The sequence below is a fragment of the Tiliqua scincoides genome, chromosome 4 (genome assembly GCF_035046505.1).
Source record: "Tiliqua scincoides isolate rTilSci1 chromosome 4, rTilSci1.hap2, whole genome shotgun sequence".
Lineage (NCBI taxonomy): Eukaryota > Metazoa > Chordata > Lepidosauria > Squamata > Scincidae > Tiliqua > Tiliqua scincoides.
Window position 1 is genome coordinate 106642642 of NC_089824.1, and position 15003 is coordinate 106657644.

The 15003-nt window shown below is 46.1% G+C and overlaps 1 protein-coding gene across 4 annotated transcripts in view; it reads left to right on the forward strand.

Moving 5' to 3' along the window:
- The first annotated feature begins 42 nt into the window (after positions 1 to 42).
- DZANK1 (double zinc ribbon and ankyrin repeat domains 1) overlaps positions 43 to 15003 on the forward strand; it is a 36257-nt gene continuing 21296 nt past the window's right edge. For all 4 annotated transcript variants that reach the window (XM_066623443.1, XM_066623444.1, XM_066623445.1 and 1 more), the window contains exons 1-5: positions 43 to 295; positions 1535 to 1659; positions 7370 to 7523; positions 10898 to 11015; positions 13177 to 13270. In XM_066623443.1, coding sequence (XP_066479540.1) covers positions 1551 to 1659; positions 7370 to 7523; positions 10898 to 11015; positions 13177 to 13270 — 475 coding nt within the window. In that variant the 5' untranslated portion in view covers positions 43 to 295; positions 1535 to 1550. The remainder of the gene's footprint in view (positions 296 to 1534; positions 1660 to 7369; positions 7524 to 10897; positions 11016 to 13176; positions 13271 to 15003) is intronic.

Genomic DNA, 15003 nt, shown 5'->3' on the forward strand with positions numbered 1-15003 from the left:
CCAGGCTCCAGGCGCGCCTCGATGGCGTCAACTGCCGCCGTCCCGCGGCGACGACGGTTGCCGTGGAGACCGCGCCGGTCGGACGCTCGCGCCTCCTGCGGTCCTTCCAGGCTGAGGCTGCGGGGGCGGAGGGGCAGGTCGCTGAGCGGTTGCGGCGAGGGAAGGGAAAGGGCCTCGTCGTCGCTGTGAGTCACCAGACTCCGCTGTTCGTCGTCCGAGGAAGGGGCTGGAGCCCAACCCTGTGCCTGTCTACTCAGAAGTCAGTCCCGTGATAGTCAATGCAGCTTCCTCCCAGGTAAGTGTGGCCAGGACTGCAGCCTCAGAGCCCCATCCTAGGCATGTCTACTCAGAAGTAGGTCCCATTAGAGTCAATGGGACTTACTGCCAGGAAAGTGTGGCTAGGATAGCCTCAGAGCCCCATCCTATGCGTCTCTACTCAGAAGTAGGTCCCATTGTAGTCAATGGGGCTTACTCCCAGGTAAGCATGGATAGGATGTTGCGTCATCACTGCTGCTGCCGTGCTTCCTCTGGAGAAGAGATGACTAGCAGCCCAATCCTATCCACACTTACACTTACCTGTAACAGCCCAATCCTTTGCATGTCTACTTAGAAGTAAGTCCCATTACAATCAATGGGGCTTACTCCCAGGAGAGTGGATAGGATTGGACTGTAAGGGTCCAATCCAATTTTCCATTGCCAGTGCGGTGTGCACTGCATCCTGTGGTGGGGTGGCAGTCAGAGGCTCCCTCAAGGTATGGGGGCATTTGTTCCCTTTCCTCAGGGCTGCATTGCAGCTGCACCAGCAGTGGAAAGTCAGATAGGTTTGGGCCCTATGATGGCAGCAGTATCATGTTATCCAGCTTGCTTGCCTGCCTGCTCACTGCTTTCTCTTTTTGTTTGCTTGCCAAGCACATGTACTTGAATTCACACAGTTGGTAAGATGCAGACCAATTTGGTTTCTTCTTTTATATATTTATAAATGTTACTATTACTACATTATAGCATGATGTTCTTATTTGGCCAAACAAGTGAAGGTTAGCACAGGTAAATGACTGTCAGCCTAATCCTATACATACCTACTCAGAAGTAAGTCCCATTAGAGTCAATAGAGCTTACTCCCAGGAAAGTGTGGATAGGATTGGGCTGTGAGTGAAATCCTATCCATCTTTCCAGCACAGGTACAACCACAATGCAGCCCTGAGGTAAGGGAACAAACATTCCCTTACCTTGTGGAGGCCTCTGTGACTGTCCTGCCCCCCACCGAAGGATGCAACACACGCCCCATTGGCACAACTACACCAGCACTGGAAAATTGGATAGGATTGGGTCCTAACATGATTAGCACAGGTAGATGACATATATGATTTTTAAAGAATGAATTTTTTAAAGAATTTTTTAAAGAATGTTATTTTCTTGAGAAGACATGTTATTTTCTTGAGAAGAGTTATTTTGAACATGTGAGTGGATCTGCAACATGTATTTGTTACTGCATGCCTGTATTTAAAATAATAATGTATTTTTGTTTATTTAATAGACAAATGTAAGAAAAAATGACTGCAGGTTCCGTCTTAGTGCCTCAAGTTATACCACTTCGAATCCCAACACCAGGCAAAGCTAAACATGAAATAGATACAAAGACACTTGTAGAAATCAAATCAGGTATATCCTGTAGCTCAGAATGTATGCTATACCTTTCTGTCTGTCTGTCTGTCTGTCTGTCTCTCTCTCTCTCTCTCTCTCTCTCTCTCTCTCTCTCTCTCATTCACTCACTCTCACACACACAATAAGAGGAAATGAGATTCATTTTTAATACACTGCTGGTGTTTTCATTGTCATTCCTGATACACAGCTCCATCCATCCTGTAACTATATTTTGGATTACCTGTTTAAATTAGTTTTATGGGATGCTGGAACAGGCAATCAAAGATTGGAGGAAATTTAGCTGTGTTCATCACTGTTCAATTATTATTAAGTATTGGCAACCTTCAGTCTCGAAAGACTATGGTATCGCGCTCTGAAAGGTGGTTCTGGCACAGCGTCTAGTGTGGCTGAAAAGGCCAATCCGGGAGTGACAATCCCTTCCACACCGGGAGCAAGTGCAGTCTGTCCCTGGTCTGTCTCCCTGGCTATGGGCCTTCCTTCTTTGCCTCTTAGCCTCAGACTGTTGGCAAAGTGTCTCTTCAAACTGGGAAAGGCCATGCTGCACAGCCTGCCTCCAAGCGGGCCGCTCAGAGGCCAGGGTTTCCCACTTGTTGAGGTCCATCCCTAAGGCCTTCAGATCCCTCTTGCAGATGTCCTTGTATCGCAGCTGTGGTCTACCTGTAGGGCGCTTTCCTTGCACGAGTTCTCCATAGAGGAGATCCTTTGGGATCCGGCCATCATCCATTCTCACGACATGACCAAGCCAACGCAGGCGTCTCTGTTTCAGCAGTGAATACATTCTAGGGATTCCAGCACGTTCCAGGACTGTGTTGTTTGGAACTTTGTCCTGCCAGGTGATGCCGAGGATGCGTCGGAAGCAGCGCATGTGGAAAGCGCTCAGTTTCCTCTCCTGTTGTGAGCGAAGAGTCCATGACTCGCTGCAGTACAGAAGTGTACTCAGGACGAAAGCTCTGTAGACCTGGATCTTGGTATGTTCCGTCAGCTTCTTGTTGGACCAGACTCTCTTTGTGAGTCTGGAAAACGTGGTAGCTGCTTTACCGATGCGCTTGTTTAGCTCGGTATCGAGAGAATGAGTGTCGGAGATCATTGAGCCAAGGTACACAAAGTCATGGACAACCTCCAGTTCATGCTCAGAGATTGTAATGCAGGGAGGTGAGTCCACATCCTGAACCATGACCTGTGTTTTCTTCAGGCTGATTGTCAGTCCAAAATCTTGGCAGGCCTTGCTAAAACGATCCATGAGCTGCTGGAGATCTTTGGCAGACTGGGTAGTGACAGCTGCATCGTCGGCAAAGAGGAAGTCACGCAGACATTTCAGCTGGACTTTGGATTTTGCTCTCAGTCTGGAGAGATTGAAGAGCTTTCCGTCTGATCTGGTCCGGAGATAGATGCCTTCTGTTGCAGTTCCAAAGGCCTGCTTCAGCAGGACAGCGAAGAAAATCCCAAACAAGGTTGGTGCAAGAACACAGCCCTGCTTCACTCCGCTTCGGATGTCAAAAGGGTCTGATGTGGAGCCATCGAAGACAACAGTGCCCTTCATGTCCTTGTGGAAAGATCTGATGATGCTGAGGAGCCTGGGTGGACATCCAATCTTGGGGAGAATCTTGAAGAGGCCGTCTCTGCTGACCAGGTCGAAAGCCTTTGTGAGATCTATGAAGGCTATAAAGAGTGGCTGTCGTTGTTCCCTGCATTTCTCCTGCAGTTGTCTAAGGGAGAATACCATATCAGTGGTGGACCTGTTGGCTCGGAATCCACACTGCGATTCTGGATAGACGCTCTCTGCAAGTACCTGGAGCCTCTTTAGTACAACTCGGGCAAACAGCTTTCCTACAACGCTAAGGAGAGAGATGCCGCGGTAGTTGTTGCAGTCACCCCTGTCACCTTTGTTCTTGTACAGCGTGATGATGTTTGCATCCCTCATGTCTTGAGGTACTCCACCTTCTCTCCAGCAGAGACAGAGGATTTCATGCAGCTCAGTGACGATGATCTCTTTGCAGCATTTTAGGACTTCAGCAGGGATGCTGTCTTTTCCAGGTGCCTTGCCAAAGGCAAGGGAGTCCAGGGCCACGTGAAGTTCTTCTAGGGTTGGTTCACTGTCAAGCTCTTCCAGCACAGGCAGGCACTCAATGTTGTTCAGTGCTTCTTCGGTGACTACATTTTCTCTGGAATATAGCTCAGAGTAGTGCTGCACCCAGCGTTCCATCTGCTGCGCCCGATCCTGGATGACCTCGCCTGTGGCAGACTTCAGAGGGGCAATTTTCTTCTGTGTTGGACCTAGGGCCTGCTTGATACCATCATACATCCCCTTGATGTTGCCCGTGTCAGCTGCTATCTGTATCTCGGAACAGAGCTGGAGCCAGTAGTCGTTAGCACATCTCCTGGCAGTCTGTTGGACTTTGCTGCGAGCAGTTCGGAGGACCTGCAGGTTGCGCTCACTGGGACAGGCCTTGTATGCTGCTTGAGCTCTCCTCTTTTCCTCAATGACTGGTGTCAACTCCTCAGAGTGGGCTTCAAACCAGTCTGTCGCCTTGTTGGTCTTCTTGCCGAATATGGACAAGGCGGTGTTGTAAACGGTATTCTTGAAATGTTCCCATCTGTTGGATGCGTTTGCGTCGGCCGGTCCTGGAAGAGATTCCTCAAGCGCTTGTGCAAAGAGATTCCTCAAGCGCTTGTGCAAAAAATTTCTCATTTTTCTGGCAGGGAAAACCACCAAACGAAACCAGGGAACATGGCGTTGGCTTTGCGGTCAGAAATACCCTGCTGAAATCCATCATCCCACCTACTGTGGGAAGTGAAAGAATTTTGTCCCTGCAGCTCCAGTCATCAGCAGGACCTATCACTCTCATCAGTGCTTATGCACCGACTCTGTCGTCTCCAGCAGAAGCCAAAGACAAATTCTATGATGACCTGGCCACCACTGTCAAGAAAATCCCTGTAAAAGAGCCATTGTTCATCCTCGGCGATTTCAATGCTAGAGTTGGTGCTGATAACAGTTCATGGCCCACTTGCTTAGGTCAGTTTGGCACTGGGAGGATGAATGAAAATGGCCAACGCCTGCTAGAGTTTTGCTGTCATCACGGTCTCTGTGTCAGCAACACGTTCTTCAACACAAAGCCCCAACATAGAGTCTCTTGGAGACATCCAAGATCAAAGCACTGGCACCAGCTCGACCTGATCCTCACCAGACGCTCCAGCCTTCCCAGCATCAAGATCACACGCAGTTATCATGGTGCTGCCTGCGACACTGACCACTCCCTGGTGTGCAGCAGAGTGAAACTGCAAACAAAGCGACTGTATCACACGAAAAAGGAAGGAAGACCTCGCATTGATACCAGCAAGACCCGGGATCAGAGAAAAGTGGAGGAATTTGCACAAGCGCTTGAATTTGTTCAATTAATTGGCCTAAGAAAGCAGTGCCACCTTATCTGGGGAGGTGGGAGGCAGGGGATGGGATTGTGGCAAATGTCTGCAGATAACTTTGGCATGCTGTTGAGGTGAAGTCCAGAAGGCTGGAGTGAGTGGAATCTGCCAAATAGGCATGCAAACACAGTCATGGTTTCAAGATACAATTCCAGACCTTTGAGAAAACTCAGGTGCCTGTTCGCCAGCTTTCTTCACTTACCTTTCAACTGTGGAATCAGAGTTACAGCTCAGGGTGTACTGTTCCTCAGGGAAATGAGTAGGAAATTGTTACACTTTCTTGCTGAGCATCTGTGTGAAAGTGGGGAGGGGAGGAGTGAGCTGTGAACTGCTGCCAAACAAGGTAGGAGATGGAACAAGCAAAGATTTGATGATGGATTGTATGTAGTGCATTTGTAGCTTATTAAACATATCATGTTTCCACGTGGCACCTTGAACCAGGCCAGTGTCAGGGACCTGTACTTGAGAATTTCATCAAATAATTTCAACAAAAAGATTACCATATCCCTTACTTGAAAGTGTAATGGTTTGCTTATGTGATGATAGAGGTTGTGAGCTTGCTTTATCTATAATTGTCTTCTAAGAGTATATGACTCCAATCAGCAGCCAAATTCCTATCTGAAATAAATAGATCTTCATTGCCCTGCAGTTAAATGCTGTTTATTGTTTTTACCAGTCAGTGAAATGCAACTATAGAAACATTGGTTGGTTGCTTGCTTGCTTGGTTGGTTTTGCACTTCTCTCAAATTGGCAGAAAAAGCTATCCAAGCTATTCTGTGTTCCTCCTCAATAGTTCTCTTTTGTTGTCATCTACGTATTTCAATAATATACTATGACTAGATGTTTGTCTCTGTCTTTGATCTTCTTTCCATATGTTGGGATATATATAAATGAGTTTTAAGATTCGGCTTTTGTTGTGAGCGTGTGTGTGTGGCAATACATGTGAATATGTACATGTGAACTGGCTATGCTTATCGGTAATACAGGGCCCAATCCTAAACAATGCCGTAAAACATGTTGGCAAGACCCTAGCACCAGCAGAGCACCAGTGCTAGCTCAGTACCAGCCAGTTCTGGGTTAGCACTGGTGGATCATCAGCCCTCTGCTGCTTGGTGGTCCTGCGGACCGCCAGGTGGTGGAAAGGTAGGTGGGGGCATGGGGGGAGGCAGACAGGAGGTGTTCCAGGGCAGGGGGAGGGCGGGGAGGAGGCGTACCGGGTGGAGGGAGGGGGTGGGAGGGAGGTAGGACCAGTGGAGCTCTGCTCCACTGGATCCTGAGCCTCCGTGTCTGGTCCGCTGCCCAACACAGAGGCTCTTGATTTTATAGTGACCCAAGGATTGCCATAGAATTGAGTAGGCCCATTGTGGGGCTACTTACGTTACCCAGGGGAAGGGGCGAAAGTCCCCTTCTCCGGAGGTGCTGCCAGCGCTGCCCGGTTGGTGTTTAGGATGCTGCGGCAGCCATTTTCGGCACCGCTGCAGCCCTGTGCTCCGGGCAGCGTAGGTTTGGGGCTGCCCTTCAGCTCACATTATATGTGCATTTTACTCTCAGAAATGCAAGTATACATACTTGGCAAAAAAAGAGAGAGAGAAAAACAACAATTTAATGCAGGAGATTTTCACCTCACATACAACTCCTCCCCCTTATTTCAAATGTGAGCCGACTGTAATCCTGTTTCTTTATCTTAATACTAATTCCATGTTTTTGGATTACCATTCATTGAAATTATGAAACCTTTCTGTCAGAACAAGTTTTGAAAGTTATGCATATTTTCACATTGAATTATTGTAAATTTTTGATTAAAAAGGAAAATGGGTTACAAATTGGTCCTCTTATCCATGGATTTATCCGTGGATTCAGGTATCTGCGGGGGGTTCTGGAACTGAACCCCCATGGATACTGGGGCACACCTGTACTTCTAGAGCAACAGGTAAAATTCAGCAGTGTCTGATAGTTTTGGTATTGTTGACACGTGAGAGTGATGCAAGAAACCTCAAAGTGCTTCAAAATTAAGCTACCTGTAACCATGAGATTGAGCTTTTCAAAAAAAAGTTTATTAAAGAATATAGGAAAACAAGAAAAAGGCATGCTTATGTTTGGTTACATTGTTAAGCAGATCAGTTACAGAGCTGTAAATGGTTGCAAGGGATTTGTTTTCCCCATATTTTGAATGGAATCTGTTCTCACTTAAATCTATATGTATGTGTGTTTTTCTGTTGGAAGTGTTGTGTTAGAAATTCATGCTGTTCAGGGGAGGGAGTAACTTTTCTGATTTTTTGACTTTCAGATACTCCCGATGTCTCCATATATTACACTATAGATGGAAGTAAACCACAACTTTTTAGGGGAGTTGGTTACAGAGATCACAATACTTTTAAGTATAAGGGACCAATTACATTACCTGATGGAAAAATAACAGTCAAAGCACTGGCAGTCACAAAGTAAGTACCATCATCTTGTCATTCTAAAGACTTTTTTCTTTTCTTTTTTTGGCATGGAACTTTAGTTGCCTTGCACCAAAGTAAGATTTTGGTTTATATAGTCCTGTATGTCTTTGTACCTGCAAGGAGAAACATTCATGTGCAGGAACCCAGTGCATGCTGGTCAAATTGCTAATACAGTATATATTGGCCAATACTGTTATACTGTATGTCTGGGACATCAAACCTGTCTCGTACGGTAAGCCGAATAATATTCATGGAACCAGAAGTGATGTCATTAACTGGCAGGAACTGACATTATTAAGCAGTTGATGGCCAAAAATAAGCACTTTTTTCATGCTTAGGAACTTGTTAGCTGTAAATGACAGAAGAGAAAATATGCAAATCTTGGTCATATTTTCAAGATATGGGAGAGCCCAATGATCATGCTGGCCACACTTTTAGCAGCACTGCTTCTGCTGAGAGATTACTTCGCAGCTCAGAAGTAGGGGGAGAGGGAGAGGGGGGGGATCAAAGGGGGGGAGAAATAACCAGTCCTATTTTGCTGGGCAGGTTTTGAGTATGAAGTCTTTTTAAAGCAGCAAGGGCAGGGCTGCATGGTTCCAGGGAGGAAAAATACAGTACAGCAAAAAGGTATTCCTTTTGAGCTAGAAAAGTAGCTCCTTCAAAGCAAGAGCAGCTATCAGAGCAAGAGGACTCAGCAAGAAACTTTTTGACTGCCAGACAGTATTACCAAGCAGAATTGTGGAGGCTTTCAGCTGGGAAGAAAGTGCTACCAAAATGGAGGAAGTCTGTATAAGGAAGAGACTACCAAAACACACAGCAGGATGTACAGGGCACACAGCAAAGTCATCTGGGAAAGACAAAGGCATCTAGGGAGGAGCAGCTCCTGCATACCTTTTAGCAGGCTTTGTGATGGACAGGAGCCGACTGGGAGAGGCTTTCACCACAGTTGTGGACCTACCGGATGGGGCAAAAGCCCCAGGCTCAAGGCATTAGGGCCCCGCGGAAGCCTCTCTGAGGCTCGCGACAGGGGCGGAAACTGAAGCACAGCTTATAGCGTCTGGGAACCTCAGAGAGACTTCCCCAACACAGGTGGAGGTTGGCGAGGCTCCATGAGCCTCAGGTGAGAAGAGGGGGTGGATCTTTGCGCAGAGGGGCAGCAATAGCCTGCGGGGGGGTGGTGCCATCATGGACCTTTGCCCCCTGGGGCTGGGGTGTTCCACTTCTGTCTCACCCTGAGCTGCAAGGAACCCAGTGGTAAGTAAGCCCTGAGCTCTTCATCAGAGAGAGGAACGGAAAATGGATGGTGAAACTACAGCAGTGGTGAGATGCAAGGCATGTGTTGTGTTTGTCTTCTTGCCTGCGGTCACTGAGGACTGCATATGTAACAAGTGCAAACTGGTTGCACTGTTGGAAGAGAAGGTTAGAGGACTATAGGAATAAGTGCCTACCCTTGCCAAATCAAAGCAGCTGAGGAGTTCCTGAACATGGCACATACAGTACTCCAAAGGGGACAATAGGAGGAGATCCCTATGAACAATGAGACCTCCACAGGGAAAGAGTCTGTCAGGAGAGAGTCACAGGGAGAGTGACTGTCAGGAGAAGGAAAATCAGAAGGCATTCTGAAGCACTGGACCTACACAACCAATTCCAGTGTCTCTCAGATGCTAGCACTTCTGAAGACTTTTGTAGACACCAACAGGTGGTAAAATAGACTGCACAGGGGAATCTCAATTTGGCAAGAGATGGTGGAGAAAGGTGGTGGTCATCAGGTATTCCCTGCTAAAGGGTGTGGAAGCTGCTGTGTGCTGGCCTGGCCCACTTGCTCATGAGGTGTGCTCTCTCCCTAGTGCCATGATCTGGAATGTAACAGAGGGATTTCTGAAGCTGGTCAAACCCACACAGATCACTGTGCTTTCCTATTCATTCACATTGGTACAAATGACACTGCTAGACACAGCCATGTGGGTCATTTCAGACTATGAGGATCTGGGTAGGAGGGTGAAAGATCTGGGGGCCCAGGTGGTATCCTCATCTGTTCCCCCACTAACAGAGAGAGGACTTCAGAGGAAGAGAAGAATTCTCAAGATGAATGACTGACTGTGTTGATAGTCTTGTTGGGAGAGATTTGGTTTCTGGTACCAGTTTTCAGATGCACTTCTTAAACTAGACTTCTTAGATGAAGGGCTATGGCTAGGAGATGGGCTGCACCTCACAAGGATGTTTTAAGTACAAACGTGGCAAATCTGATCAGGAGAATTTTTAACTGAAAGGCTGAGGGGGTTGGTGATGTAAACTCAAAGCTTAATTCACAGGTAAGCACTCCAGATAGGAACACTTGGGACACTGCTATATTTGGAGATGTTCAGCTTAATTAAACAAGAGAAAGAGACATTGGGTTGTAATCTCCAGGGCTTACGTTGTGTTTATACGAATGCATGGAGTATGGACAATAATTGCCATAGCTCCAGCATATTTTATGCATATATAGTCTTTTTTCCCCTTTTGAGCTGAGAAAAACAGTTCATTTGGAAAGGATCCAGCAGTGGCATACCTCCCCAGTCCTGCACTCCGGGGCAAAGGTCCGGGATGGTGCCTCCCCATGGGCTGTCGCTGCCCCCCATGCAAATCTGTCTCCCCACTCACTTGAAGCTCAAGGAGCCTCGCATAACCCAAGGCTATGTCGGGGAAGCCTCTCTTCCTCACTATAAACTGTGCTTCTGGGAAACCAGAAGCATAGTTTCTGACCCCGTCAGGAGGCTCAGAGAGGCTTCCGCGGGGTCCTACAGCCTTGCACCCGAGGCATTTGCCCTATAGAATCCAATGTTAGGTCCGCAGCTGGGATCTAGTGAGAAGAAAACATGTTGGGGAACTGGTATAAAATTAATTTTCTGTATCTAAGACTGCAATCCTAACCACACTTTCGTGAGAGTAAGCTCCATTGAACAAAATAGGACTTACTTCTGAGTAGACCTGGTTAGGATTGTGACCTAATTGTCTAAGGGCCCAATCCTATCCAACTTTCCAGTGCTGATGCAGCCATGCTAATGGGGCATGAGCTGTATCCTGTGGTGAGAATGCAGTCATGGAGGCCTCCTCAAGGTAAAGGAGTGCTTGCTCCCTTACCTCTGGACTGCATTATGGCTGCATCAATCCTGTTAAGTTGGATAGGATTGAGCCTTAAGAATTGTAAGAGGCCCTGCTGCTAGGTTTTACAATCTTGCACAAGCCACACAACTTGGGCAGAAGGAAGGCACCAAATTTGCACAATTACTACACCAAAGGTATTCCTTGCCCAGAGCAATATTTATTCTAGGGACAGCCCTGGTCACAGGTTGTGCAGATCTGGTTTAGAGTTTTTCATTCTACAGAGACTGCAGAGAAAGCACCATTGTAACAAAAGTATTTGTGGTGGAATATGTAATGCCAGATGAACATGCACCTGATGAAGATAATGATGAGAATTTCCTGAAAGATCTCTCTGGACAGGCAAGTTATAAAAATTGTAAAGGTTATTACTACAGCATTATTATTCTAAATGAATGTCTTACAGTTGCTGATTTTTAAACTTCCTTTGTTGTTACTGTGAAGATCCATTGGATACATTTCAGAATAATTCAGGGTAATGGAGAAAGTCACTGAGAATCCAGTTATTGAAACAGATCAAATGCAAAAAGATCAGGATCAAATTCATCTTCTTATATTCACACTGCAAACCTATAGAGAAGGCGTGCACAGGTTGTGGTCTGCCAGCCAAGCATACTAGGGGCTTGATAATCTGTGCTTGACAAAAGGGGGGGGGCAGCACTTTCACAATTTGTTCACACACACACCTTGTGCAGGCCTGCTCTAAAGTATATCTGGCCACAAGTGGCCAGTAGGGGAGGCAAATGTGGCACCACAGTATAAAATAGGATTAATGAGACTCAAAATAAGTTGCTGTCATTCATATGAATGAGCTGAGCTTCATGCATCCACTACATAATGGCTGCCTCCATAAATCATTCTGCTTATATTGAATAAAACATAACCAGGGGAAGTCTGCTGGCTAGTAGAGATGCTAATGCTGTGCTTAACTAGAGATGCAGAAATCCCTAAAGGGTTGTCCTCTTTCTAGGGTAAGGGGTGGCAAACCTTTTTGTGAGTGTGTGCCCAAATTAGCTATATTCCTAAAAAAGTCTCTCATGTGCCCATGGTAATTTTGAACAGTACATTATCATTTATTACAGTATATAATTATATTTTACACATTTTTAATGGAGTAAGACAGCAAAATGCTTGAAAGAATTCATAAAGAAGTCTGTCTAGGCAACCAGTAAGTCTTCTGAATTGCTTTAAATGGGACATAAGAAGAGCCCTGCTGGATCAGGCCAAAGGCTGATCTAGTCCAGCTTCCTGTGTATCTCACAGTGGCCCACCAGATGCCTCAAGGAGCACACAAGACAACATGCCTGCCCCACTTAAATCTGTCTTGTGGCAATGAGTTCCGCTAACTTTTCACCCTGTCCTGAACCTCCTGTCCACCTGGTTTCATTAGAAGACCCCACAACTCTCATATACAGGAGGAGGAGGAAGCCTCTCTCTCACTTTTCCCACCCTACATTTGGGTTTATTAGCCTCCATCACATCCAAACACTCTTCCATATCTTCCCCCCCCCCAGCTCTGGTTTGGTTCATATCATAAAACATTAAAAAAAAAAAAGGAAAGGAAAATACAGTAAGCATATTTTGCTCTCACTGTGATTTCTGCTTCTATACAGATATTTAATATCAGCCACTGTTATTGTCCAGATAAATTCTACTCAGGTTCTGTAAAACCTCCAAGTTCTTTTGTGCCAGTTCAGTTTAAGGCCAAAGCACAAAGGACTTTTTCTGTGCTTTGGCCTTAAACTCCAAGAATGTCTCCATCACCCCCCATTCTTCCTCAAAGCTGGGAATCTCTGCAGCTCATACTTGAATCCTGAAGGAAAATTCATTGGGCTATATGGACTCTGGCTGCAGCACTGCCTCTTTTTTCTCCCTACTTCTTTTTTTCCAATTTCATCTGGCAGGCTGGAATGGATTATGCCTGCCTGGAATGGACCCCGTGTGTCTGCCTCAGTTCCAGGAAGAGTCCATTCCAGGCAGGCATAATCCATTCCTGCCTGCCTTCCAACCAAACAGAATGGGAAGAAAACTCACAAGAGGCAGAAAGACACTGCACTGAGAGCTAAGTGAAGTTTCCTCTAGAGCAGCCCTGCATACCACCAGCATTTTTTTTTTCACTTGCCACCTTGGGCACATGTGCCACAGGTTCACCACCCCTGCTCTAAGGCATATATTGTACGTATCTTGATCATGTCCCTATTCCCTCTGTCACATATAAATGTGAGACTTAGTAGTAGTAATCTTTGCCAACAGATACAGAAGTTGATTTCTTTTTTCTAACACTGCATAGAGATATCTCTCTGGTTTAAGGGAACAAGGATTCTCATGATCCCATCCATTATTAATGTCCCCTTTCATACCAACCATAAAGCCCTCTTTAAAAGCATGTTTATAAAGGTATGTCTCAGGATGATCAGAGTGTGTACCGAGAGACTGAAGTCAGTATTGGGGAAATACGAGTAAATATGAGATTATTGATCAGTATTTTTTCTGTTCTTAACAGATGGAAGAACAGAATGGGTTGTCTGGCTTAAAGCAAAGAACGAAAGAAGTGAAGGCTGAAAACAAATTCATTGGTGCAGCACAGGAATTTCAAGGTACTGTATGTTAAACCCAGAGCTGAAAGAATTTGAAAAAAAGAAGAGTTGTGAATTATAGCAATTTATAAATTTTGCTGACAAGTCCAGGCTGAGTGTTTTGTGCCATGTTTGTGCCCATCCAAAATAATCTTTAATTTTTCCTACTGGCAATTCAGATTATGTTAAAAGTTGAAAGTTAGTGCAGGGGTCTCTTCTTTTACTGCCTTAGTGACCATTTATTCCTAAAGTAATGCGGTTCCCAGTTTTCCATTTTAATGTCATTTAACTAAAGGCACACTATTAACATAAGAACATAAGAACAGTCCCATTGGATCAGGCCATAGGCCCATCTAGTCCAGCTTCCTGTATCTCATAGTGGCCCACCAAATGCCCCAGGGAGCACACCAGATAACAAGAGACCTCATCCTGGTGCTCTCCCCTACATCTGGCATTCTGACTTAACCCATTCCTAAAATCAGGAGGTTGCGCATACACATCATGGCTTGTACCCCATAATGGATTTTTCCTCCAGAAACTCGTCCAATCCCCTTTTAAAGGCATCTAGGCTAGACGCCAGCACCACATCCTGTGGCAAGGAGTTCCACAGACCGACCACGCGCTGAGTAAAGAAATATTTTCTTTTGTCTGTCCTAACCCGCCCAACACTCAATTTTAGTGGATGTCCCCTGGTTCTGGTATTATGTGAGAGTGTAAAGAGCATCTCCCTATCCACTCTGTCCATCCCCTGCATAATTTTGTATGTCTCAATCATGTCCCCCCTCAAGCGTCTCTTTTCTAGGCTGAAGAGGCCCAAACGCCGTAGCCTTTCCTCATAAGGAAGGTGCCCCAGCCCCGTAATCATCTTAGTCGCTCTCTTTTGCACCTTTTCCATTTCCACTATGTCTTTTTTGAGATGCGGCGACCAGAACTGGACACAATACTCCAGGTGTGGCCTTACCATCAATTTGTACAACGGCATTATAATACTAACCGTTTTGTTCTCAATACCCTTCCTAATGATCCCAAGCATATAATTGGCCTTCTTCACTGCCACCGCACATTGGGTCGACACTTTCATCGACCTGTCCACCACCACCCCAAGATCTCTCTCCTGATCTGTCACAGACAGCTCAGAACCCATCAGCCTATATCTAAAGTTTTGATTTTTTGCCCCAATGTGCATGACTTTACACTTACTGACATTGAAGCGCATCTGCCATTTTGCTGCCCATTCTGCCAGTCTGGAGAGATCCTTCTGGAGCTCCTCACAATCACTTCTGGTCTTTACCACTCGGAAAAGTTTGGTGTCGTCTGCAAACTTAGCCACTTCACTGCTCAACCCTGTCTCCAGGTCTTTTATGAAGAGGTTGAAAAGCACCTGTCCCAGGACAGATCCTTGGGGCACACCGCTTTTCACCTCTCTCCATTGTGAAAATTGCCCATTGACACCCACTCTCTGCTTCCTGGCCTCCAACCAGTTCTCAATCCACGAGAGGACCTGTCCTCTAATTCCCTGACTGTGGAGTTTTTTCAGTAGCCTTTGGTGAGGGACCGTGTCAAACGCCTTCTGAAAGTCCAGATATATAATGTCCACGGGTTCTCCCGCATCCACATGCCTATTGACCTTTTCAAAGAATTCTATAAGGTTTGTGAGGCAAGACTTACCCTTACAGAAGCCATGCTGACTCTCCCTCAGCAAGGCCTGTTCGCCTATGTGTTTTGAGATCCTATCTTTGATGAGGCATTCCACC